We start from the raw sequence: 25,149 nt of genomic DNA, 5'->3' as shown, positions 1-25,149 counted from the left end.
CCAGTCATATCCCCATAAACCCCCAACCAAGTCATATCCCCCCCATACCCCCAACCCAGTCTATCCCCAACCCAGTCATATCCCACCATACCCCCAACCCAGTCATCATTCCCATACCCCCCCCCAGTCATATCCCATTACCCCACAACCCGAGTATATCCCCATCCCCCAACCCAGTCATATCCCCCTACCCCCCAACAAGTCATATTCCCCCATACCCCCAACCCAGTCATATCCCCCATACCCCACCAACTCAGTCATATCCCCATAACCCCCCGAACCCGCATATCCCCCAGACCCAGTCATATCCCCATACCCCCAACCCAGTCATATCCCCATACCCCCCACCCAGTCATATCCCCATACCCCTCCCACCCGTCCATTCCCCCCATACCCCCAACCCAGTCATATCCCCCTACCCCCAACCCAGTCATATCCCCAATACCCCCAACCCAGTCATATCCCCCATATACCCCCAACCCAGTCATATCCCCATTAGCTAACACAAACATGCCATTGGAACATAGGAGTGATGGTTGCTGATAATGGGCCTCTGTACGCCTATGTAGATATTTCATAAAAAATCTGCCATTTCCAGCCACAATAGTCATTTACAACATTGACAATGTCTACACTGTATTTCTGATCAATTTTATGTTATTTTAATGGACCAAAAATTAGATTTTCTTTCAAAAACAAAGACAGTTGTTTTTCAAGTTTCTGCCCTACTAGAGCTGCCCCGATAACTGTAATTGCTTTTACTGTGAAGTGAGAACATCTAGGAGCAACAACGGTTCAGCCGTGAAGTGGTAGGCCACACAAGCTCACAGAATGGGATCGCGGAGTGTGTACAAATTGTCTGTGTTCGGTTGCAACACTCACTACTGAGTTCCAAACTGAGTCTGGAAGCAACGTCAGCACAATAACTGTTCGTCGGGAGCTTCATGAAATGGGTTTCCATGGCCGAGCAGCCGCACACAAGCCTAAGATCACCATGCGCAATGCTAAGCGTCGGCTGGAGTGGTGTAAAGCTCGCGACCATTAGACACTGGAGCAGTGGAAAAGCGTTCTCTGGAGTGATGAATCACGCTTCACCATCTGGCAGTCCCGATGGACAAATCTGGGTTTGGCGGATGCCAATGCATAGTGCCAACTGTTAAGTTTGGTGGAGGAGAAATAACGGTCTGCCCCACATATTCTACAGTGATTTCGATGAGAATCACCAGACCACAATCTGTTTTTATGAATACAGGGACATGTCTCTGCATCATGGCCAGTGGAACTGTTGTGTTGGCACGGTATTCCAGGATCCACACTGTAATGGTACCATCGCTCGTTGGATATAATTCACTACACTGACAAGTATTATAATAACTTGCTGACGCACTGTAGCCTACATCTCTGGGCTGCGGCAGTCATCCTGCCTGAATGTTCCTCGCTCTATCCAGACTACTGATTGTACTATGTCAGTAATTGGTCCTCTGTAGTAGTGGTAGAGCATATCGCTTGCAACTCCATGATACATGTAAAATGAATGCACGATTGTAACCGGACCATCGCTCATGGATATAGCCTGATGCGAGTCGCTTTGGATAAAGCCGTCTGCTATATGGCATATGCTATTATATATTAGTATTGTGTTTAGGCTGTCTCTAATTTTAACTGGGCTGCCTGTGAGTGTTGTGAGGTAGTCCAGAGTATCGAGGATCATCACTTGGAGGTGCTATCGCTATGCATGGTTTGGGTTAGTGTGTGGTGTTAGTAACAGTATAATATGTGTGTGTGTTTCCAGGTTGTCCAGAGTATCGAGGATCATCACTTGGAGGTGATATCTCTGTGCAGGGAGAACGGGTTCCACGGCCTGGTGGCGTACGACTCGGACTACGCACTGTGTAACATCCCCTACTACTTCTCTGCCCACGCCCTGAAGCTGAGTCGTAACGGGAAGAGCTTGACCACCTCCCAGTACCTGATGCATGAAGTGGCCAAACAACTGGACCTCAACCCCAACCGCTTCGTTATCTTCGCTTCACTTTTAGGTGGGTTGGTAACATGTAGCGAGGTCGCTAACTAACATCACTTTTAGGTGGGTTGGTAACAGAGCTAACGTGTAGGTAGGTTGCTAACTAACATCACTTTTAGGTGGGTTGGTAACAGAGCTAATATGTAGTGAGGTCGCTAACTAACATCACTTTTAGGTGGGTTGGTAACAGAGCTAACATGTAGGTAGGTTGCTAACTAACATCACTTTTAGGTGGGTTGGTAACAGCTAACATGTAGGTAGGTCGCTAACTAACATCACTTTTAGGTGGGTTGGAAACAGCTAACATGTAGGTAGGTCGCTAACTAACATCACTTTTATGTAGGTTGGAAACAGAGCTAACATGTAGGTAGGTCGCTAACTAACCACTTTAGGTGAGTTGGTAACAGAGCTAACGTGTTGGTAGGTTGCTAACTAACATCACTTTTAGGTGGGTTGGTAACAGAGCTAACATGTAGGTAGGTCGCTAACTAACCACTTTAGGTGGGTTGGAAACAGAGCTAACGTGTTGGTAGGTTGCTAACTAACCACTTTAGGTGAGTTGGTAACAGAGCTAACATGTCGCGAGGTTGCTAACTAACATCACTTTTAGGTTGTTTGGAAACGGAGCTAACGTGTTGGTAGGTCGCTAACTAACCACTTTAGGTGAGTTGGTAACAGAGCTAACATGTCGCGAGGTTGCTAACTAACATCACTTTTAGGTTGGTTGGAAACAGAGCTAACGTGTTGGTAGGTTGCTAACTAACATCACTTTTAGGTGGGTTGGTAACAGAGCTAACATGTAGCGAGGTTGCTAACTAACATCACTTTTAGGTGGGTTGGTAACATGTAGCGAGGTCGCTAACTAACATCACTTTTAGGTGGGTTGGTAACAGAGCTAACATGTAGGTAGGTCGCTAACTAACATCACTTTTATGTAGGTTGGTAACAGAGCTAACATGTAGGGAGGTCGCTAACTAACATCACTTTTATGTAGGTTGGTAACATCACTTCTAAGAAGGAAGGTAACTTATGGGTCTGTTTGCCAGACTCAGATCAAGCCTATTGATTGCTAACATAGAGATTTAGTGTCACTGCTAAGTCAGTGCTAATTCTGTTAGCCTCATCATGTCATGTAACTGTCCTGCTTCAGGTAACCACATACTTCCTGATGAAGACTTGGCTGCCTTTCACTGGAGTCTCCTGGGTCCAGAGCATCCGCTAGCATCGCTCAAGGTAAACTAACTTGACGGTCAATGTAGTGCCAGGGAATCTGTTACATGCTGACCAAACCGTACCACCACACCAGACACGCAGGTTGAAAACAAACTCTGAACCAATTATATTAATTTGGGGACAGGTCGAAAAGCATTAAACATTTATGGCAATTTAGCTAGTTAGCTTGCAGTTGATAGCTAATTTGTCCTATTTAGCTAGCTTGCTGTTGCTAGCTAATTTGTCCTGGGATATAAACATTGGGTTGTTATTTTACCTGAAATGCATGGTGTGGTCAGTATGTTAGTCCCAGTAGCAGCTGGGGTATGTGAAAATTATAAATTAAAATATTATAAATGATGTCTGTTGGACGTTATCTGTTCAAACTGTTGTTGACTAGTTAACATGTGACCAAAGTGAAAAAAAAAAAAAAATTCTCAAATTAAAGCATAAAAACATATACAGTAGTCTAAACAACCCAATTTAATGAAGCATTTCATTAGTGCCTTGAATTTGTCCTCTGTTGTGACATCACCATCGGGCGGCAGGTAGACTAGTGGTTAGAGGGTAGGGGCAGTAGGTAACCTAGTGGTTAGAGGGTAGGGGCAGTAGGTAACCTAGTGGTTAGAGGGTAGGGGCAGTAGGTAACCTAGTGGTTAGAGGGTAGGGGCGGCAGGTAGCCTAGTGGTTAGAGGGTAGGGGCAGTAGGTAACCTAGTGGTTAGAGGGTAGGGGCAGTAGGTAACCTAGTGGTTAGAGGGTAGGGGCAGTAGGTAACCTAGTGGTTAGAGGGTAGGGGCAGTAGGTAACCTAGTGGTTAGAGGGTAGGGGAAGTAGGTAACCTAGTGGTTAGAGGGTAGGGGCAGTAGGTAACCTAGTGGTTAGAGGGTAGGGGCAGTAGGTAACCTAGTGGTTAGAGGGTAGGGGCAGTAGGTAACCTAGTGGTTAGAGGGTAGGGGCAGTAGGTAACCTAGTGGTTAGAGTGTAGGGGCGGCAGGTAGCCTAGAGGGTAGGGTCGGTAGGTAACCTAGTGGTTAGAGTGTAGGGGCGGCAGGTAGCCTAGTGGTTAGAGTGTAGGGGCGGCAGGTAGCCTAGTGGTTAGAGTGTAGGGGCGGCAGGTAGCCTAGTGGTTAGAGGGTAGGGGCGGCAGGTAGCCTAGTGGTTAGAGGGTAGGGGCAGTAGGTAACCTAGTGGTTAGAGGGTAGGGGCAGTAGGTAACCTAGTGGTTAGAGGGTAGGGGCAGTAGGTAACCTAGTGGTTAGAGGGTAGGGGCAGTAGGTAACCTAGTGGTTAGAGGGTAGGGGCGGCAGGTAACCTAGTGGTTAGAGGGTAGGGGCAGTAGGTAACCTAGTGGTTAGAGGGTAGGGGCAGTAGGTAACCTAGTGGTTAGAGGGTAGGGGCAGTAGGTAACCTAGTGGTTAGAGGGTAGGGGCAGTAGGTAACCTAGTGGTTAGAGGGTAGGGGCAGTAGGTAACCTAGTGGTTAGAGGGTAGGGGCAGTAGGTAACCTAGTGGTTAGAGGGTAGGGGCAGTAGGTAACCTAGTGGTTAGAGGGTAGGGGCAGTAGGTAACCTAGTGGTTAGAGTGTAGGGGCGGCAGGTAGCCTAGAGGGTAGGGTCGGTAGGTAACCTAGTGGTTAGAGTGTAGGGGCGGCAGGTAGCCTAGTGGTTAGAGTGTAGGGGCGGCAGGTAGCCTAGTGGTTAGAGTGTAGGGGCGGCAGGTAGCCTAGTGGTTAGAGTGTAGGGGCGGCAGGTAGCCTAGTGGTTAGAGGGTAGGGACGGCAGGTAGCCTAGTGGTTAGAGGGTAGGGGCAGTAGGTAACCTAGTGGTTAGAGGGTAGGGGCAGTAGGTAACCTAGTGGTTAGAGGGTAGGGGCAGTAGGTAACCTAGTGGTTAGAGGGTAGGGGCAGTAGGTAACCTAGTGGTTAGAGTGTAGGGGCGGTAGGTAACCTAGTGGTTAGAGTGTAGGGGCGGTAGGTAACCTAGTGGTTAGAGGGTAGGGGCGGCAGGTAGCCTAGAGGGTAGGGGCGGTAGGTAACCTAGTGGTTAGAGTGTAGGGGCGGCAGGTAGCCTAGTGGTTAGAGTGTAGGGGCGGCAGGTAGCCTAGTGGTTAGAGGGTAGGGGCAGTAGGTAGCCTAGTGGTTAGAGGGTAGGGGCAGTAGGTAGCCTAGTGGTTAGAGGGTAGGGGCAGTAGGTAACCTAGTGGTTAGAGGGTAGGGGCAGTAGGTAACCTAGTGGTTAGAGGGTAGGGGCAGTAGGTAACCTAGTGGTTAGAGGGTAGGGGCAGTAGGTAACCTAGTGGTTAGAGGGTAGGGGCAGTAGGTAACCTAGTGGTTAGAGGGTAGGGGCAGTAGGTAACCTAGTGGTTAGAGTGTAGGGGCGGTAGGTAACCTAGTGGTTAGAGTGTAGGGGCGGTAGGTAACCTAGTGGTTAGAGGGTAGGGGCAGTAGGTAACCTAGTGGTTAGAGTGTAGGGGCGGCAGGTAGCCTAGAGGGTAGGGGCGGTAGGTAACCTAGTGGTTAGATTGTAGGGGCGGCAGGTAGCCTAGTGGTTAGAGTGTAGGGGCGGCAGGTAGCCTAGTGGTTAGAGTGTAGGGGCGGCAGGTAGCCTAGTGGTTAGAGGGTAGGGGCGGCAGGTAGCCTAGTGGTTAGAGGGTAGGGGCAGTAGGTAACCTAGTGGTTAGAGGGTAGGGGCAGTAGGTAACCTAGTGGTTAGAGGGTAGGGGCAGTAGGTAACCTAGTGGTTAGAGGGTAGGGGCAGTAGGTAACCTAGTGGTTAGAGGGTAGGGGCAGTAGGTAACCTAGTGGTTAGAGTGTAGGGGCGGTAGGTAACCTAGTGGTTAGAGTGTAGGGGCGGTAGGTAACCTAGTGGTTAGAGGGTAGGGGCGGCAGGTAGCCTAGAGGGTAGGGGCGGTAGGTAACCTAGTGGTTAGAGTGTAGGGGCGGCAGGTAGCCTAGTGGTTAGAGTGTAGGGGCGGCAGGTAGCCTAGTGGTTAGAGGGTAGGGGCAGTAGGTAGCCTAGTGGTTAGAGGGTAGGGGCAGTAGGTAACCTAGTGGTTAGAGGGTAGGGGCAGTAGGTAACCTAGTGGTTAGAGTGTAGGGGCGGCAGGTAGCCTAGAGGGTAGGGGCGGTAGGTAACCTAGTGGTTAGAGTGTAGGGGCGGCAGGTAGCCTAGTGGTTAGAGTGTAGGGGCGGCAGGTAGCCTAGTGGTTAGAGTGTAGGGGCGGCAGGTAGCCTAGTGGTTAGAGGGTAGGGGCGGCATGTAGCCTAGTGGTTAGAGGGTAGGGGCAGTAGGTAACCTAGTGGTTAGAGGGTAGGGGCAGTAGGTAACCTAGTGGTTAGAGGGTAGGGGCAGTAGGTAACCTAGTGGTTAGAGGGTAGGGGCAGTAGGTAACCTAGTGGTTAGAGTGTAGGGGCGGTAGGTAACCTAGTGGTTAGAGGGTAGGGGCGGCAGGTAGCCTAGAGGGTAGGGGCGGTAGGTAACCTAGTGGTTAGAGTGTAGGGGCGGCAGGTAGCCTAGTGGTTAGAGTGTAGGGGCGGCAGGTAGCCTAGTGGTTAGAGGGTAGGGGCAGTAGGTAGCCTAGTGGTTAGAGGGTAGGGGCAGTAGGTAACCTAGTGGTTAGAGGGTAGGGGCAGTAGGTAACCTAGTGGTTAGAGGGTAGGGGCAGTAGGTAACCTAGTGGTTAGAGGGTAGGGGCAGTAGGTAACCTAGTGGTTAGAGGGTAGGGGCAGTAGGTAACCTAGTGGTTAGAGTGTAGGGGCGGTAGGTAACCTAGTGGTTAGAGTGTAGGGGCGGTAGGTAACCTAGTGGTTAGAGGGTAGGGGCGGCAGGTAGCCTAGAGGGTAGGGGCGGTAGGTAACCTAGTGGTTAGAGTGTAGGGGCGGCAGGTAGCCTAGTGGTTAGAGTGTAGGGGCGGCAGGTAGCCTAGTGGTTAGAGGGTAGGGGCAGTAGGTAGCCTAGTGGTTAGAGGGTAGGGGCAGTAGGTAACCTAGTGGTTAGAGGGTAGGGGCAGTAGGTAACCTAGTGGTTAGAGGGTAGGGGCAGTAGGTAACCTAGTGGTTAGAGGGTAGGGGCAGTAGGTAACCTAGTGGTTAGAGTGTAGGGGCAGTAGGTAACCTAGTGGTTAGAGTGTAGGGGCGGTAGGTAACCTAGTGGTTAGAGTGTAGGGGCGGTAGGTAACCTAGTGGTTAGAGGGTAGGGGCGGCAGCTAGCCTAGAGGGTAGGGGCAGTAGGTAACCTAGTGGTTAGAGGGTAGGGGCAGTAGGTAACCTAGTGGTTAGAGTGTAGGGGCGGTAGGTAACCTAATGGTTAGAGGGTAGGGGCGGCAGGTAGCCTAGTGGTTAGAGTGTAGGGGCGGCAGGTAGCCTAGTGGTTAGAGTGTAGGGGCGGTAGGTAACCTAGTGGTTAGAGTGTAGGGGCGGCAGGTAGCCTAGTGGTTAGAGTGTAGGGGCGGTAGGTAGCCTAGTGGTTAGAGGGTAGGGGCGGTAGGTAACCTAGTGGTTAGAGTGTAGGGGCGGCAGGTAGCCTAGAGGGTAGGGGCGGCAGGTAGCCTAGAGGGTAGGGGCGGCAGGTAGCCTAGAGGGTAGGGGCGGCAGGTAGCCTAGTGGTTAGAGGGTAGGGGCGGTAGGTAACCTAGTGGTTAGAGTGTAGGGGCGGCAGGTAGCCTAGTGGTTAGAGTGTAGGGGCGGCAGGTAGCCTAGTGGTTAGAGTGTAGGGGCGGCAGGTAGCCTAGAGGGTAGGGGCGGTAGGTAACCTAGTGGTTAGAGTGTAGGGGCGGCAGGTAGCCTAGTGGTTAGAGGGTAGGGGCGGCAGGTAACCTAGTGGTTAGAGGGTAGGGGCGGTAGGTAACCTAGTGGTTAGAGGGTAGGGGCGGTAGGTAACCTAGTGGTTAGAGGGTAGGGGCGGCAGGTAACCTAGTGGTTAGAGGGTAGGGGCGGCAGGTAGTCTAGTGGTTAGAGTGTAGGGGCGGTAGGTAACCTAGTGGTTAGAGGGTAGGGGCAGTAGGTAACCTAGTGGTTAGAGTGTAGGGGCGGTAGGTAGCCTAGAGGGTAGGGGCGCTAGGTAGCCTAGTGGTTAGAGTGTAGGGGGGGTAGGTAACCTAGTGGTTAGAGGGTAGGGGCGGCAGGTACCCTAGTGGTTAGAGTGTAGGGGCGGTAGGTAACCTAGTGGTTAGAGTGTAGGGGGGTAGGTAGCCTAGTGGTTAGAGTGTAGGGGGGTAGGTAGCCTAGTGGTTAGAGTGTAGGGGGGTAGGTAACCTAGTGGTTAGAGTGTAGGGGGGGTAGGTAACCTAGTGGTTAGAGTGTAGGGGCGGTAGGTAGCCTAGTGGTTAGAGGGTAGGGGCGGCAGGTAGCCTAGTGGTTAGAGGGTAGGGCGGTAGTTAACCTAGTGGTTAAAGGGTAGGGGCGGCAGGTAGTCTAGTGGTTAGAGTGTAGGGGCGGTAGGTAACCTAGTGGTTAGAGTGTAGGGGGGTAGGTAGCCTAGTGGTTAGAGTGTAGGGGCGGCAGGTAGCCTAGTGGTTAGAGTGTAGGGGCGGTAGGTAGCCTAGTGGTTAGAGGGTAGGGGCGGTAGGTAACCTAGTGGTTAGAGTGTAGGGGCGGCAGGTAGCCTAGAGGGTAGGGGCGGCAGGTAGCCTAGAGGGTAGGGGCGGCAGGTAGCCTAGAGGGTAGGGGCGGCAGGTAGCCTAGTGGTTAGAGGGTAGGGGCGGTAGGTAGCCTAGTGGTTAGAGTGTAGGGGCGGCAGGTAGCCTAGTGGTTAGAGTGTAGGGGCGGCAGGTAGCCTAGTGGTTAGAGTGTAGGGGCGGCAGGTAGCCTAGAGGGTAGGGGCGGTAGGTAACCTAGTGGTTAGAGTGTAGGGGCGGCAGGTAGCCTAGTGGTTAGAGGGTAGGGGCGGCAGGTAACCTAGTGGTTAGAGGGTAGGGGCGGTAGGTAACCTAGTGGTTAGAGGGTAGGGGCGGTAGGTAACCTAGTGGTTAGAGGGTAGGGGCGGCAGGTAACCTAGTGGTTAGAGGGTAGGGGCGGCAGGTAGTCTAGTGGTTAGAGTGTAGGGGCGGTAGGTAACCTAGTGGTTAGAGGGTAGGGGCAGTAGGTAACCTAGTGGTTAGAGTGTAGGGGCGGTAGGTAGCCTAGAGTGTAGGGGCGGTAGGTAACCTAGTGGTTAGAGTGTAGGGGGGTAGGTAGCCTAGTGGTTAGAGTGTAGGGGGGTAGGTAACCTAGTGGTTAGAGTGTAGGGGGGGTAGGTAACCTAGTGGTTAGAGTGTAGGGGCGGTAGGTAGCCTAGTGGTTAGAGGGTAGGGGCGGCAGGTAGCCTAGTGGTTAGAGGGTAGGGGCGGTAGTTAACCTAGTGGTTAAAGGGTAGGGGCGGCAGGTAGTCTAGTGGTTAGAGTGTAGGGGCGGTAGGTAACCTAGTGGTTAGAGTGTAGGGGGGTAGGTAGCCTAGTGGTTAGAGTGTAGGGGCGGCAGGTAGCCTAGTGGTTAGAGTGTAGGGGCGGTAGGTAGCCTAGTGGTTAGAGGGTAGGGGCGGTAGGTAACCTAGTGGTTAGAGTGTAGGGGGGTAGGTAGCCTAGTGGTTAGAGTGTAGGGGCGGTAGGTAACCTAGTGGTTAGAGTGTAGGGGCGGTAGGTAACCTAGTGGTTAGAGTGTAGGGGGGGTAGGTAACCTAGTGGTTAGAGTGTAGGGGGGGTAGGTAACCTAGTGGTTAGAGTGTAGGGGGGGTAGGTAACCTAGTGGTTAGAGGGTAGGGGCGGCAGGTAGCCTAGTGGTTAGAGGGTAGGGGCGGTAGTTAACCTAGTGGTTAAAGGGTAGGGGCGGCAGGTAGTCTAGTGGTTAGAGTGTAGGGGCGGTAGGTAACCTAGTGGTTAGAGTGTAGGGGGGTAGGTAGCCTAGTGGTTAGAGTGTAGGGGCGGCAGGTAGCCTAGTGGTTAGAGTGTAGGGGCGGTAGGTAGCCAAGTGGTTAGAGGGTAGGGGCGGTAGGTAACCTAGTGGTTAGAGTGTAGGGGGGTAGGTAGCCTAGTGGTTAGAGTGTAGGGGCGGTAGGTAACCTAGTGGTTAGAGTGTAGGGGGGTAGGTAACCTAGTGGTTAGAGTGTAGGGGGGGTAGGTAACCTAGTGGTTAGAGTGTAGGGGGGGTAGGTAACCTAGTGGTTAGAGTGTAGGGGGGGTAGGTAACCTAGTGGTTAGAGTGTAGAGGGGGCAGGTAACCTAGTGGTTAGAGGGTAGGGGCGGCAGGTAGCCTAGTGGTTAGAGTGTAGGGGGGGTAGGTAACCTAGTGGTTAGAGTGTAGGGGCGGTAGGTAACCTAGTGGTTAGAGTGTAGGGGGGTAGGTAGCCTAGTGGTTAGAGTGTAGGGGCGGCAGGTAGCCTAGTGGTTAGAGTGTAGGGGCGGTAGGTAGCCTAGTGGTTAGAGGGTAGGGGCGGTAGGTAACCTAGTGGTTAGAGTGTAGGGGGGTAGGTAGCCTAGTGGTTAGAGTGTAGGGGCGGTAGGTAACCTAGTGGTTAGAGTGTAGGGGGGTAGGTAACCTAGTGGTTAGAGTGTAGGGGGGGTAGGTAACCTAGTGGTTAGAGTGTAGGGGGGGTAGGTAACCTAGTGGTTAGAGTGTAGGGGGGGTAGGTAACCTAGTGGTTAGAGTGTAGAGGGGGCAGGTAACCTAGTGGTTAGAGGGTAGGGGCGGCAGGTAGCCTAGTGGTTAGAGTGTAGGGGGGGTAGGTAACCTAGTGGTTAGAGTGTAGGGGCGGTAGGTAACCTAGTGGTTAGAGGGTAGGGGCGGCAGGTACCCTAGAGGGTAGGGGCGGTAGGTAACCTAGTGGTTAGAGGGTAGGGGCGGCAGGTAGCCTAGTGGTTAGAGTGTAGGGGGGGTAGGTAACCTAGTGGTTAGAGTGTAGGGGGGGTAGGTAACCTAGTGGTCTGTCGTTCTGCCCCTGAACAAGGCAGTTTAACCCACTGTTCCCTGGTAGGCCGTCATTGTAAATAAGAATTAGTTATTAACTGACTTTTATTTTTTATAGATTTTTTTATTTCACTTTATTTCATTTTTATTTTAGGCCAGTTGAGAACACCTTTATTTAACCAGGTAGGCCAGTTGAGAACACCTTTATTTAACCAGGTAGGCCAGTTGAGAACACCTTTATTTAACCAGGTAGGCCAGTTGAGAACACCTTTATTTAACCAGGTAGCCCAGTTGAGAACACCTTTATTTAACCAGGTAGCCCAGTTGAGAACACCTTTATTTAACCAGGTAGGCCAGTTGAGAACACCTTTATTTAACCAGGTAGGCTAGTTGAGAACACCTTTATTTAACCAGGTAGGCCAGTTGAGAACACCTTTATTTAACCAGGTAGGCCAGTTGAGAACACCTTTATTTAACCAGGTAGGCCAGTTGAGAACACCTTTATTTAACCAGGTAGGCCAGTTGAGAACACCTTTATTTAACCAGGTAGCCCAGTTGAGAACACCTTTATTTAACCAGGTAGGCCAGTTGAGAACACCTTTATTTAACCAGGTAGGCCTAGTTGAGAACACCTTTATTTAACCAGGTAGGCCAGTTGAGAACACCTTTATTTAACCAGGTAGGCCAGTTGAGAACACCTTTATTTAACCAGGTAGGCCAGTTGAGAACACCTTTATTTAACCAGGTAGGCCAGTTGAGAACACCTTTATTTAACCAGGTAGGCCAGTTGAGAACACCTTTATTTAACCAGGTAGGCCAGTTGAGAACACCTTTATTTAACCAGGTAGGCCAGTTGAGAACACCTTTATTTAACCAGGTAGGCCAGTTGAGAACACCTTTATTTAACCAGGTAGGCCAGTTGAGAACACCTTTATTTAACCAGGTAGGCCAGTTGAGAACACCTTTATTTAACCAGGTAGGCCAGTTGAGAACACCTTTATTTAACCAGGTAGCCCAGTTGAGAACACCTTTATTTAACCAGGTAGCCCAGTTGAGAACACCTTTATTTAACCAGGTAGGCCAGTTGAGAACACCTTTATTTAACCAGGTAGGCTAGTTGAGAACACCTTTATTTAACCAGGTAGCCCAGTTGAGAACACCTTTATTTAACCAGGTAGCCCAGTTGAGAACACCTTTATTTAACCAGGTAGGCCAGTTGAGAACACCTTTATTTAACCAGGTAGGCTAGTTGAGAACACCTTTATTTAACCAGGTAGGCCAGTTGAGAACACCTTTATTTAACCAGGTAGGCCAGTTGAGAACACCTTTATTTAACCAGGTAGGCCAGTTGAGAACACCTTTATTTAACCAGGTAGGCCAGTTGAGAACACCTTTATTTAACCAGGTAGGCCAGTTGAGAACACCTTTATTTAACCAGGTAGGCCAGTTGAGAACACCTTTATTTAACCAGGTGGGCCAGTTGAGAACACCTTTATTTAACCAGGTAGGCCAGTTGAGAACACCTTTATTTAACCAGGTAGGCCAGTTCAGAACACCTTTATTTAACCAGGTAGGCCAGTTGAGAACACCTTTATTTAACCAGGTAGGCCAGTTGAGAACAAGTTCTCATTTACAACTGTGACCTGGCCAAGATAAAGCAAAGCAGTGCGACACAGACAACAACACAGAGTTACACATGGAATAAACAAACATACAGTCAATAATACAGTAGAAAAAGTCTATATACAGTGTGTGCAAATGTAGTAAGACTTGGGAGGTAAGGCAATAAATAGGCCGTAGTAGTGAACAAGCCAATAACACAACAAACAAGTCAATGACACAGTAGAAAAAAGAGAGTCTATATACAATGTGTGCAAAAGGCATGAGGAGGTAAGGCAATAAATAGGCCATAGCATAATTACAATTTAGCAGATTAACACTGGAGTGATAAATGAGCAGATGGTGATGTGCAAGTAGAAATACTGGTGTGCAAAAGAGCAGAAAAGTAAATGAAAACAGTATGGGGATGAGGTAGGTAGATTGGATGGGCTATTTACAGATGGGCTATGTACAGCTGCAGCTGGCCTACCTGGTTAAATTAAGGTGGAAAATAGCTGTGCAGCTGCTCAGATAGTTGATGTTTAAAGTTAGTGAGGGAAATATAAGTCTCCAACTTCAGTGATTTTTGCAGTTCGTTCCAGTCATTGGCAGCAGAGAACTGGAAGGAAAGGCGGCCAAATGGGGTGTTGGCTTTGGGGATGATCAGTGAGATATACCTGCTGGAGCGCGTGCTACGGGTGGGTGCTGCTATGGTGACCAGCGAGCTGAAATAAGGCAGGGCTTTACCTAGCAAAGACTTATAGATGACCTGGAGCCAGTGGGTTTGGCTACGTATAAGTAGTGAGGGCCAGCCAACGAGAGCATACAGGTCGCAGTGGTGGGTAGTATATGGGGCTTTGGTGACAAAACTGATGGCACTGTGATAGACTGCATCCAGTTTGCTGAGTAGAGTGTTGGAGGATATTTTGTAGATGACATCGCCAAAGTCGAGGATCGGTAGGATAGTCAGTTTTACGAGGGTAAGTTTGGCTGCGTGAGTGAAGGAGGCTTTGTTGCAAAATAGGAAGCCGATTCTAGATTTGATTTTGGATTGGAGATGCTTAATTAATATGAGTCTGGAAGGAGAGTTTACAGTCTAGCACCTAGGTATTTATAGTTGTCCACATATTCTAGGTCAGAACCGTCCAGGGTGGCTGGTCGGGCGGGTTGGTGCGAGCAGCGAACGACTTGTCTAAATGTTAAGTAAAAAAATTAAATTTTAACATTTATAATTAATGTTAATATAATGGTTTAATGATTTCCAAATAGACAACAGCATGATATTTCCTCTGTTTAGTTCCTTCTGTCTTTAAATCAGTAATTCTGGCATTTCAAATGAAAAACACAATTTCCTTTTTATAATGATGATAACCAAGTGTCTCACTATTACATTTTGGGTATCACTCAGTCATTTCACTAAACGAGATAACCGCTTTTTATACTTAACAATTGTTTTTTATATTTTTGTCCCAAGAAAACCTTTTTTCTCTTTCATTTATTGGCGTGACCCCATAGGACATTATGTCACACAGATGGACACAACAGGCAGTCACATTTGACTGTTAAAACAGAATTAATGACACTTTCAGAAGTTTCTGACCACTGTAAAAATACTTTTAAACATCAGTAATCGTGATTTTCCGTTACCCGGCGGCAGGTAGCCTAGTAGTTAGTGTTGGGCCAGTAACCAGAAGGTTGCCAGATCAAATCCCTGAGTTGACAAGGTAAAAATCTGTCGTTCTGCCCCTGAACAAGGCAGATAACCCACTGTTCCTAGGCCGTCATTGTAAATAAGAATTTGTTCTTAACGGACTTGCCTAATAAAGGTTAAATAAAAAAAACCTATGGTCACCACAGAAACTACCATTGAAAGTTGATAGGGGGCGCCACGAGGGTCAGTAAAAGCGTCACCCGAAAGCACCCGGTTTGAGTCAGAAAGATGCACCTGTCCCTGAAGGTCAGCACTCTAGAATTGCCACAGTTATCCAAGTAACCGATCGATCGGGTCGATCAAAGAAACCATAACTGATTTAATGAGCTATTCAGTTTCATTGTACCGAGACAAGAATATGCTACTTGCAGGATCAACTGCAACATTGAGGTTTACCTGGGCGCACAACGAGGCACAGGGGCACAGTCCTCCAGTGATGGAGGAGACCCAAGTGCACTTGTGTTCACCCAGTGGGAAGACTCGACCTACCCACTGTCACAGCCGCTCGAGAGGTGTTCTATTGGTGGGTTTTCTGGAGCACAACAGAGCCAACAGGGTTTGAGAAACGCAATGTGTCTCTGATGTCACAGCGCGTAACGGGATAGCATCACTGCCCTTGGCGTGCCTCGCCCTGCGCCGGAACGCTGTCAGAGATCCACTGAAAACAGACGGGTCGACCGGGTCTTGCTCGGATTGAGGCCAGCCGGCCCAATTGGATAGCACGGGGGAACAGTCTCCAAAAAGAGGCACTGCTGATGTCTGTCCTCTCAGGGTGGGTCACGTACCAATTGGTTGGTCAGGAAGAGTGGAACTGGTAGGACAGCGAGCGGGATCTATGGGATGGATGGTCCAATACAGGGAGTGAGAACCAAGAAGGAGAGCACCACAGCCAGCCCCTAACATAGCCTGTAACATCACTAGGACCAGATAATACAAACACGTTGACCCTCCACAGAGGACCAAGATAAACCTAGAGGTAGCCGGAGGAATGGTCACCAGTTGAAAGTGAGAAACCAGGTGTGGATAAATTAATACCTAAATGTTTCAGGAAGCTAGGCTTATGTGGCACGTCACTACTTCACAGGAGAGGCACTGAACGTCTTTATTTATTACATAAAAAAAAATAAAAAAATGCCTTCTGAAACATGTGAACTTTCATGTCTTAATAACAAACTCGTAGTCCTTCTGTAAATATGAATACAATTGTTAAATTACTAGCCTAGTTGGTTTAGCCACGGACAAAGACAGGAACCAACCCATTAGCCATGATTGGCTGAGATAATTTATGGGCTGGACATGTCGGGAGATGAGTTTGGATTGGTCTGCCATGTAGCATGCTTCTGTCTATAATGTGGGCTGCTCAGTATGTGTTGATAATCCTTTCTAGCACAGTGTTTTAGAAATATATAACGTTAGCCATCGAGAACTACAAAAGTTTTGCTAGTTTTCTCAACTTTGATGCACTGAATTTAGCAGGCGCTATCGACAGATCAGTTGGAAAAAGTTGTGATTGGTTACTTTGTGTACAGAACACAGTCAGTGTGAACCAGAGTGACTTTGACACAACGCTGGCCAAACAAGATTACATTCTTTATTTAACTAGGCACGTCAGTTAAGAACAAAATCTTATTTACAATGACAGCCTACCAAAAGGCCTCCTGCGGGGACGGGGGCCTGGGATTAAAAATAAATAAATATAGGACAAAACACACATCACTACATAAAGACCTAAGACAACAACATAGCAAGGCAGCAACACATGACAACACAGCATGGTAGCAACACAACATGGCAACAACAACACACTTTAAGGCAACAGGGTTCCTCAAATCAATTAAGAGTTGTCAGAGTAGGTTTAAAGAGCTATAATCTCAGCTAAAATCAGACACATTTACACACATTGGCTTAAACAGTAAAATAATAGATTCGATTCTGGGGTATACTGGGCTTGGTGTGGATTGCTTTTACACAGCATGGTAGCAACACAGCATGGTAGCAACACGACATGGTAGCAACACGACATGGTAGCAACACAGCATGGTAGCAACACAGCATGGTAGCAACACGACATGGTAGCAACACGACATGGTAGCAACACAGCATGGTAGCAACACAACATGGTAGCAACACAGCATGGTAGCAACACAGCATGGTAGCAACACGACATGGTAGCAACACAGCATGGTAGCAACACAGCATGGTAGCAACACAGCATGGTAGCAACACAGCATGGTAGCAACACGACATGGTAGCAACACAGCATGGTAGCAACACAGCATGGTAGCAACACAACATGGTAGCAACACAGCATGGTAGCAACACAGCATGGTAGCAACACAACATGGTAGCAACACGACATGGTAGCAACACGACATGGTAGCAACACAACATGGTAGCAACACAGCATGGTAGCAACACAACATGGTAGCAACACAGCATGGTAGCAACACAGCATGGTAGCAACACAACATGGTAGCAACACAGCATGGTAGCAACACAACATGGTAGCAACACAGCATGGTAGCAACACAGCATGGTAGCAACACAGCATGGTAGCAACACAGCATGGTAGCAACACAACATGGTAGCAACACAGCATGGTAGCAACACAACAACATGGTAGCAACACAGCATGGTAGCAACACAGCATGGTAGCAACACAGCATGGTAGCAACACAGCATGGTAGCAACACAGCATGGTAGCAACACAGCATGGTAGCAACACAGCATGGTAGCAACACGACATGGTAGCAACACAGCATGGTAGCAACACAGCATGGTAGCAACACAGCATGGTAGCAACACAACAACATGGTAGCAACACAACAACATGGTAGCAACACAACATGGTAGCAACACAACATGGTAGCAACACAACAACATGGTAGCAACACAACAACATGGTAGCAACACAACATGGTAGCAACACAACATGGTAGCAACACAACAACATGGTAGCAACACAACAACATGGTAGCAACACAACAACATGGTAGCAACACAACATGGTAGCAACACAGCATGGTAGCAACACAGCATGGTAGCAACACAGCATGGTAGAAACACAACATGGTAGAAACATGACATGCATACAAAACAGAATATAAAAGGTTCCAGTCTGCTATGTAGTGTTCATCCATGTTTACGGGGTAAGAGTCTAGCTACATTTTCAGATATTATACGTTTCTAATTTAGCCAGAAAGCCATTTTCATTGTAAGTTTGTTAGCCAGTGAACGTTAGCTTGCTGGCTCACTCACTAATGTATGAGTTGGGATTAGGGTTTATTGTTTAGCTAGCTAGCTACATGTCGAAACAAAAGACTCCATTTTGCCAGATTATTACATGACACATCAAGTTAGCCAGGTGTGTCTGGGGGTGATTACAGCCATCTATAGTATTTCATGAACATGTCTAGACAATAGTGACCCGTCCACTTAGCTAGATGTGTTTGGGGGGTGGAAATCGCATTTCCTTCACATGACCCATCAATTTAGACCAGTGTGTCTGAAGAATCATCTAATAATGATTAAATATTTGTATCAGGACACTTTCTATTTTTGATATTGATAAAATGCAAATATACAAGTAACCATTTCACTGTACCGTTTACACCTTCTATATCCTGTGCCTGTGACAAATAAACGTAGAATTCATTTGATATGTGTTTACCAGAAAGGGTAATGTGAACAACATGACATGCACTAAAGTCAGATTAGGATAAAGGCCAAGGACTAGATCAAGTTTATTTTTACCTGGAGTCTTTCCTTATTGTAGGTTACTACGTTCACCACTTTTAGTCTTAATCTTTGGTAGTTTATTACACTACTCCCTCTGTTTAGTACATGGCCTCACATGTGATTCCTTAAAGAGATGGGTGGGGCTAAGGATTAAGAGGGTGTGAACGATGCTGAATGGGTATAGACAAAGAAGAGCTCTCCAGTAGGTGTACCAAAACATTCAAAGGCCCTTTTCTCAAAAGTGACATTACAAGTTTATCAACTTTCAAAGCAGAATTACTTTCCCATTGTTCCTCAACTGTCGTATATTATATACCATTTTCTAGCTCTGAGTCTCTACTTTTATCCAATGAAAAAAAAAACATTTCAAATTTCACCACAACATCTTATTGTTAATAGTAAGCATTCCATTTCACCACAACATGTTTTCATTGCTTTTTATACTTCAATTGTCAAATTATTTTCATGTAAAAATTCAAAAGGCGTCACACCAAAAGGCTAATAAACTGACCCGTTTTATGGAGGAGTAGATAAATATTTCTGACAAAGCTTATTATTTTCAGACCGCGTGATCCAGCTATGTCTTCTGTACTTCCTCATTCCAAGAGATAGTGCTCCCGCCGTGTGACGTGGTCATCAAGGCTGTCTCTAACCTCTGACCTCTAGGTGCGCGCCCACCAGCTAGTGCTCCTGCCGTGTGACGTGGTGATCAAGGCTGTGTTTGACCTCTGACCTCTAGGTGCGCGCCCACCAGCTAGTGCTCCCGCCGTGTGACGTGGTGATCAAGGCAGTGGCTGACTATGTTCGAAACATGACGGACTTCAGCGACCTGGAGGCCATCGCTAACGACATCTTCAGACACTCACAGGTACTCACAGACATCTTCAGACACTCACAGGTACTCACAGACATCTTCAGACACTCACAGGTACTCACAGACATCTTCAGACACTCACAGGTACTCACAGACATCTTCAGACACTCACAGGTACTCGCAGACATCTTCTGACACTCACAGGTACTCACAGGTACTCGCAGACATCTTCTGACACTCACAGGTACTCACAGACATCTTCAGACACTCACAGGTACTCACAGGTACTCACAGATATCTTCAGATACTCACAGGTACTCACAGACATCTTCTGACACTCACAGGTACTCGCAGACATCTTCTGACACTCACAGGTACTCACAGACATCTTCAGACACTCACAGGTACTCGCAGACATCTTCAGACACTCACAGGTACTCGCAGACATCTTCAGACACTCACAGGTACTCGCAGACATCTTCAGACACTCACAGGTACTCGCAGACATCTTCAGACACTCACAGGTACTCACAGACATCTTCAGACACTCACAGGTACTCGCAGACATCTTCTGACACTCACAGGTACTCACAGACATCTTCTGACACTCACAGGTACTCGCAGACATCTTCAGACACTCACAGGTACTCGCAGACATCTTCAGACACTCACAGGTACAGAACACCTGACAGGGCTATATTGAGGTACATGCATCACCTAGCCGGGTCTTCAAACATTCACAGGTACATTACTGGAGGGATGAGATATCAGGACTATTAAATAACTTTTTGTGTTGATTTATTGCTTTTGACTGAGTAACATGGCTGTTTTATTCCAGTCCAGTTTAACATGGCTGTTTCTTATTCCAGTCCAGTTTAACATGGCTGTTTCTTATTCCAGTCCAGTTTAACATGGCTGTTTCTTATTCCAGTCCAGTTTAACATGGCTGTTTCTTATTCCAGTCCAGTTTAACATGGCTGTTTCTTATTCCAGTCCAGTTTAACATGGCTGTTTCTTATTCCAGTCCAGTTTAACATGGCTGTTTCCTATTCCAGTCCAGTTTAACATGGCTGTTTCCTATTCCAGTCCAGTTTAACATGGCTGTTTCCTATTCCAGTCCAGTTTAACATGGCTGTTTATTATTCCAGTCCAGTTTAACATGGCTGTTTCTTATTCCAGTCCAGTTTAACATGGCTGTTTCTTATTCCAGTCCAGTTTAACATGGCTGTTTCTTATTCCAGTCCAGTTTAACATGGCTGTTTCCTATTCCAGTCCAGGACTGATGACAAAGTTGTCCGCTTTAAGAAAGCAGTGGAGTACTACTCAGCAGCCAGCAAGTCTCAACACTTCTCACCTTACCAAGGTAAGTTCACCCACCTCACCTTCTCTCTATAGCCCAGTAGACTGAGGCGGAGAGAGAGAGAGACCTGAGGCGGAGAGAGAGAGAGACCTGAGGCGGAGAGAGAGAGAGACCTGAGGCGGAGAGAGAGAGAGACCTGAGGCGGAGAGAGAGAGAGACCTGAGGCGGAGAGAGAGAGAGACCTGAGGCGGAGAGAGAGAGAGACCTGAGGCGGAGAGAGAGAGAGACCTGAGGCGGAGAGAGAGAGAGACCTGAGGCGGAGAGAGAGAGAGACCTGAGGCGGAGAGAGAGAGAGACCTGAGGCGGAGAGAGAGAGAGACCTGAGGCGGAGAGAGAGAGAGACCTGAGGCGGAGAGAGAGAGAGACCTGAGGCGGAGAGAGAGAGAGACCTGAGGCGGAGAGAGAGAGAGACCTGAGGCGGAGAGAGAGAGAGACCTGAGGCGGAGAGAGAGAGAGACCTGAGGCGGAGAGAGAGAGAGACCTGAGGCGGAGAGAGAGAGAGACCTGAGGCGGAGAGAGAGAGAGACCTGAGGCGGAGAGAGAGAGAGACCTGAGGCGGAGAGAGAGAGAGAGAGACCTGAGGCGGAGAGAGAGAGAGAGAGAGAGAGACCTGAGGCGGAGAGAGAGAGAGAGAGAGAGACCTGAGGCGGAGAGAGAGAGAGAGAGACCTGAGGCGGAGAGAGAGAGAGAGAGACCTGAGGCGGAGAGAGAGAGAGAGAGACCTGAGGCGGAGAGAGAGAGAGAGAGACCTGAGGCGGAGAGAGAGAGAGAGAGACCTGAGGCGGAGAGAGAGAGAGAGAGACCTGAGGCGGAGAGAGAGAGAGAGAGACCTGAGGCGGAGAGAGAGAGAGAGACCTGAGGCGGAGAGAGAGAGAGACCTGAGGCGGAGAGAGAGAGAGAGACCTGAGGCGGAGAGAGAGAGAGAGACCTGAGGCAGAGAGAGAGAGAGAGAGACCTGAGGCAGAGAGAGAGAGAGAGAGACTGAGGCAGAGAGAGAGAGAGAGAGAGACCTGAGGCGGAGAGAGAGAGAGAGACCTGAGGCGGAGAGAGAGAGAGACCTGAGGCGGAGAGAGAGAGAGACCTGAGGCGGAGAGAGAGAGAGACCTGAGGCGGAGAGAGAGAGAGACCTGAGGCGGAGAGAGAGAGAGAGACCTGAGGCGGAGAGAGAGAGAGAGAGACCTGAGGCGGAGAGAGAGAGAGAGAGAGAGACCTGAGGCGGAGAGAGAGAGAGAGAGAGAGACCTGAGGCGGAGAGAGAGAGAGAGAGACCTGAGGCGGAGAGAGAGAGAGAGAGACCTGAGGCGGAGAGAGAGAGAGAGAGACCTGAGGCGGAGAGAGAGAGAGAGAGACCTGAGGCGGAGAGAGAGAGAGAGAGACCTGAGGCGGAGAGAGAGAGAGAGAGACCTGAGGCGGAGAGAGAGAGAGAGAGACCTGAGGCGGAGAGAGAGAGAGAGACCTGAGGCGGAGAGAGAGAGAGAGACCTGAGGCGGAGAGAGAGAGAGACCTGAGGCGGAGAGAGAGAGACCTGAGGCGGAGAGAGAGAGAGACCTGAGGCGGAGAGAGAGAGAGACCTGAGGCGGAGAGAGAGAGAGACCTGAGGCGGAGAGAGAGAGAGAGACCTGAGGCGGAGAGAGAGAGAGAGAGAGACCTGAGGCGGAGAGAGAGAGAGAGAGAGAGACCTGAGGCGGAGAGAGAGAGAGAGAGAGAGACCTGAGGCGGAGAGAGAGAGAGAGAGAGAGACCTGAGGCGGAGAGAGAGAGAGAGAGACCTGAGGCGGAGAGAGAGAGAGAGAGACCTGAGGCGGAGAGAGAGAGAGAGAGACCTGAGGCGGAGAGAGAGAGAGAGAGAGAGAGACCTGAGGCGGAGAGAGAGAGAGAGAGAGAGAGACCTGAGGCGGAGAGAGAGAGAGAGAGAGAGAGACCTGAGGCGGAGAGAGAGAGAGAGAGAGAGAGACCTGAGGCGGAGAGAGAGAGAGAGAGAGAGAGACCTGAGGCGGAGAGAGAGAGAGAGAGAGAGAGACCTGAGGCGGAGAGAGAGAGAGAGAGAGAGAGACCTGAGGCGGAGAGAGAGAGAGAGAGAGAGAGCTGAGGCAGAGAGAGAGAGAGAGAGAGAGAGACCTGAGGCGGAGAGAGAGAGAGAGAGAGAGACCTGAGGCGGAGAGAGAGAGAGAGAGAGACCTGAGGCGGAGAGAGAGAGAGAGAGAGACCTGAGGCGGAGAGAGAGAGAGAGAGAGACCTGAGGCGGAGAGAGAGAGAGAGAGAGAGAGAGACCTGAGGCGGAGAGAGAGAGAGAGAGAGAGAGAGAGACCTGAGGCGGAGAGAGAGAGAGAGAGAGAGAGAGAGACCTGAGGCGGAGAGAGAGAGAGAGAGAGAGAGACCTGAGGCGGAGAGAGAGAGAGAGAGAGAGACCTGAGGCGGAGAGAGAGAGAGAGAGAGAGACCTGAGGCGGAGAGAGAGAGAGAGAGAGAGAGACCTGAGGCGGAGAGAGAGAGAGAGAGAGAGAGAGACCTGAGGCGGAGAGAGAGAGAGAGAGACCTGAGGCGGAGAGAGAGAGAGAGAGAGAGAGACCTGAGGCGGAGAGAGAGAGAGAGAGAGACCTGAGGCGGAGAGAGAGAGAGAGAGAGAGACCTGAGGCGGAGAGAGAGAGAGAGAGAGACCTGAGGCGGAGAGAGAGAGAGAGAGAGACCTGAGGCGGAGAGAGAGAGAGAGACCTGAGGCGGAGAGAGAGAGAGAGAGAGACCTGAGGCGGAGAGAGAGAGAGAGAGAGAGACCTGAGGCGGAGAGAGAGAGAGAGAGAGAGACCTGAGGCGGAGAGAGAGAGAGAGAGAGAGACCTGAGGCGGAGAGAGAGAGAGAGAGAGAGACCTGAGGCGGAGAGAGAGAGAGAGAGACCTGAGGCGGAGAGAGAGAGAGACCTGAGGCGGAGAGAGAGAGAGACCTGAGGCGGAGAGAGAGAGAGACCTGAGGCGGAGAGAGAGAGAGACCTGAGGCGGAGAGAGAGAGAGACCTGAGGCAGAGAGAGAGAGAGAGAGACCTGAGGCGGAGAGAGAGAGAGAGAGAGAGAGAGAGAGAGAGAGAGAGACCTGAGGCGGAGAGAGAGAGAGAGAGAGACCTGAGGCGGAGAGAGAGAGAGAGAGAGAGACCTGAGGCGGAGAGAGAGAGAGAGAGAGACCTGAGGCGGAGAGAGAGAGAGAGAGAGACCTGAGGCGGAGAGAGAGAGAGAGACCTGAGGCGGAGAGAGAGAGAGAGAGAGACCTGAGGCGGAGAGAGAGAGAGAGAGAGAGACCGGAGGCGGAGAGAGAGAGAGAGAGAGAGACCTGAGGCGGAGAGAGAGAGAGAGAGAGAGACCTGAGGCGGAGAGAGAGAGAGAGAGAGAGACCTGAGGCGGAGAGAGAGAGAGACCTGAGGCGGAGAGAGAGAGAGACCTGAGGCGGAGAGAGAGAGAGACCTGAGGCGGAGAGAGAGAGAGACCTGAGGCAGAGAGAGAGAGAGATAGAGACCTGAGGCGGAGAGAGAGAGAGAGAGAGAGAGAGAGAGAGAGAGAGAGAGAGACCTGAGGCGGAGAGAGAGAGAGACCTGAGGCGGAGAGAGAGAGAGACCTGAGGCAGAGAGAGAGAGAGATAGAGACCTGAGGCAGAGAGAGAGAGAGAGAGAGACCTGAGGCAGAGAGAGAGAGAGAGAGAGAGACTGAGGCAGAGAGAGACTGAGGCAGAGAGAGACTGAGGCAGAGAGAGACTGAGGCAGAGAGAGAGAGAGAGAGACTGAGGCAGAGAGAGAGAGAGAGAGAGACTGAGGCAGAGAGAGAGAGAGAGAGACTGAGGCAGAGAGAGAGAGAGACTGAGGCAGAGGCAGAGAGAGAGAGAGAGAGAGAGACTGAGGCGGAGAGAGAGAGAGAGAGAGAGAGACTGAGGCAGAGAGAGAGAGAGACTGAGGCGGAGAGAGAGAGAGAGAGAGAGAGACTGAGGCGGAGAGAGAGAGAGAGAGAGAGAGAGACTGAGGCAGAGAGAGAGAGAGACTGAGGCGGAGAGAGAGAGACTGAGGCGGAGAGAGAGAGACTGAGGCGGAGAGAGAGAGAGAGAGACTGAGGCAGAGAGAGAGAGAGAGAGAGAGAGAGACTGAGGCGGAGAGAGAGAGAGACTGAGGCAGAGAGAGAGAGAGAGAGAGAGAGACTGAGGCAGAGAGAGTCTCGTCCGTCCCTCCACACTGTCCTGAAGCAGACTGGTCTAACTCGTCCATCCCTCCACACTGTCCTGAAGCAGACTGGTCTAACTCGTCCACCCCTCCACACTGGTCTAACTCGTCCACCCCTCCACACTGGCCAGAAGCAGACTGGTCTAACTCGTCCATCCCTCCTCACTGTCCTGAAGCAGACTGGTCTAACTCGTCCACCCCTCCACACTGGCCTGAAGCAGACTGGTCTAACTCGTCCATCCCTCCACACTGGCCAGAAGCAGACTGGTCTAACTCGTCCACCCCTCCACACTGTCCTGAAGCAGACTGGTCTAACTCGTCCGTCCCTCCACACTGTCCCTCCAGACTGGTCTAACTCGTCCGTCCCTCCACACTGTCCTGAAGCAGACTGGTCTAACTCGTCCACCCCTCCACACTGGTCTAACTCGTCCACCCCTCCACACTGGCCAGAAGCAGACTGGTCTAACTCGTCCATCCCTCCTCACTGTCCTGAAGCAGACTGGTCTAACTCGTCCGCCCCTCCACACTGGCCTGAAGCAGACTGGTCTAACTCGTCCGTCCCTCCAGACTGGTCTAAAGCAGACTGGTCTAACTCGTCCATCCCTCCACACTGGCCAGAAGCAGACT

The 25,149-nt window shown here is 50.0% G+C and overlaps 1 protein-coding gene across 1 annotated transcript in view; it reads left to right on the top strand.

Annotated features, from left to right (window-relative positions):
- Positions 1–1,269: 1,269 nt before the first annotated feature.
- Positions 1,270–25,149, top strand: part of LOC120043565 (constitutive coactivator of PPAR-gamma-like protein 1) — a 53,362-nt gene continuing 29,482 nt past the window's right edge. The window contains exons 1-5 of the mRNA XM_038988123.1: positions 1,270–1,323; positions 1,793–2,039; positions 3,174–3,256; positions 18,900–19,028; positions 20,247–20,337. Coding sequence (XP_038844051.1) covers positions 1,270–1,323; positions 1,793–2,039; positions 3,174–3,256; positions 18,900–19,028; positions 20,247–20,337 — 604 coding nt within the window. The remainder of the gene's footprint in view (positions 1,324–1,792; positions 2,040–3,173; positions 3,257–18,899; positions 19,029–20,246; positions 20,338–25,149) is intronic.

This window comes from Salvelinus namaycush, unplaced genomic scaffold, assembly GCF_016432855.1.
Source record: "Salvelinus namaycush isolate Seneca unplaced genomic scaffold, SaNama_1.0 Scaffold96, whole genome shotgun sequence".
In the NCBI taxonomy this organism is placed as follows: Eukaryota; Metazoa; Chordata; class Actinopteri; order Salmoniformes; family Salmonidae; genus Salvelinus; species Salvelinus namaycush.
This window is presented reverse-complemented; position numbering and strand designations above follow the sequence as displayed.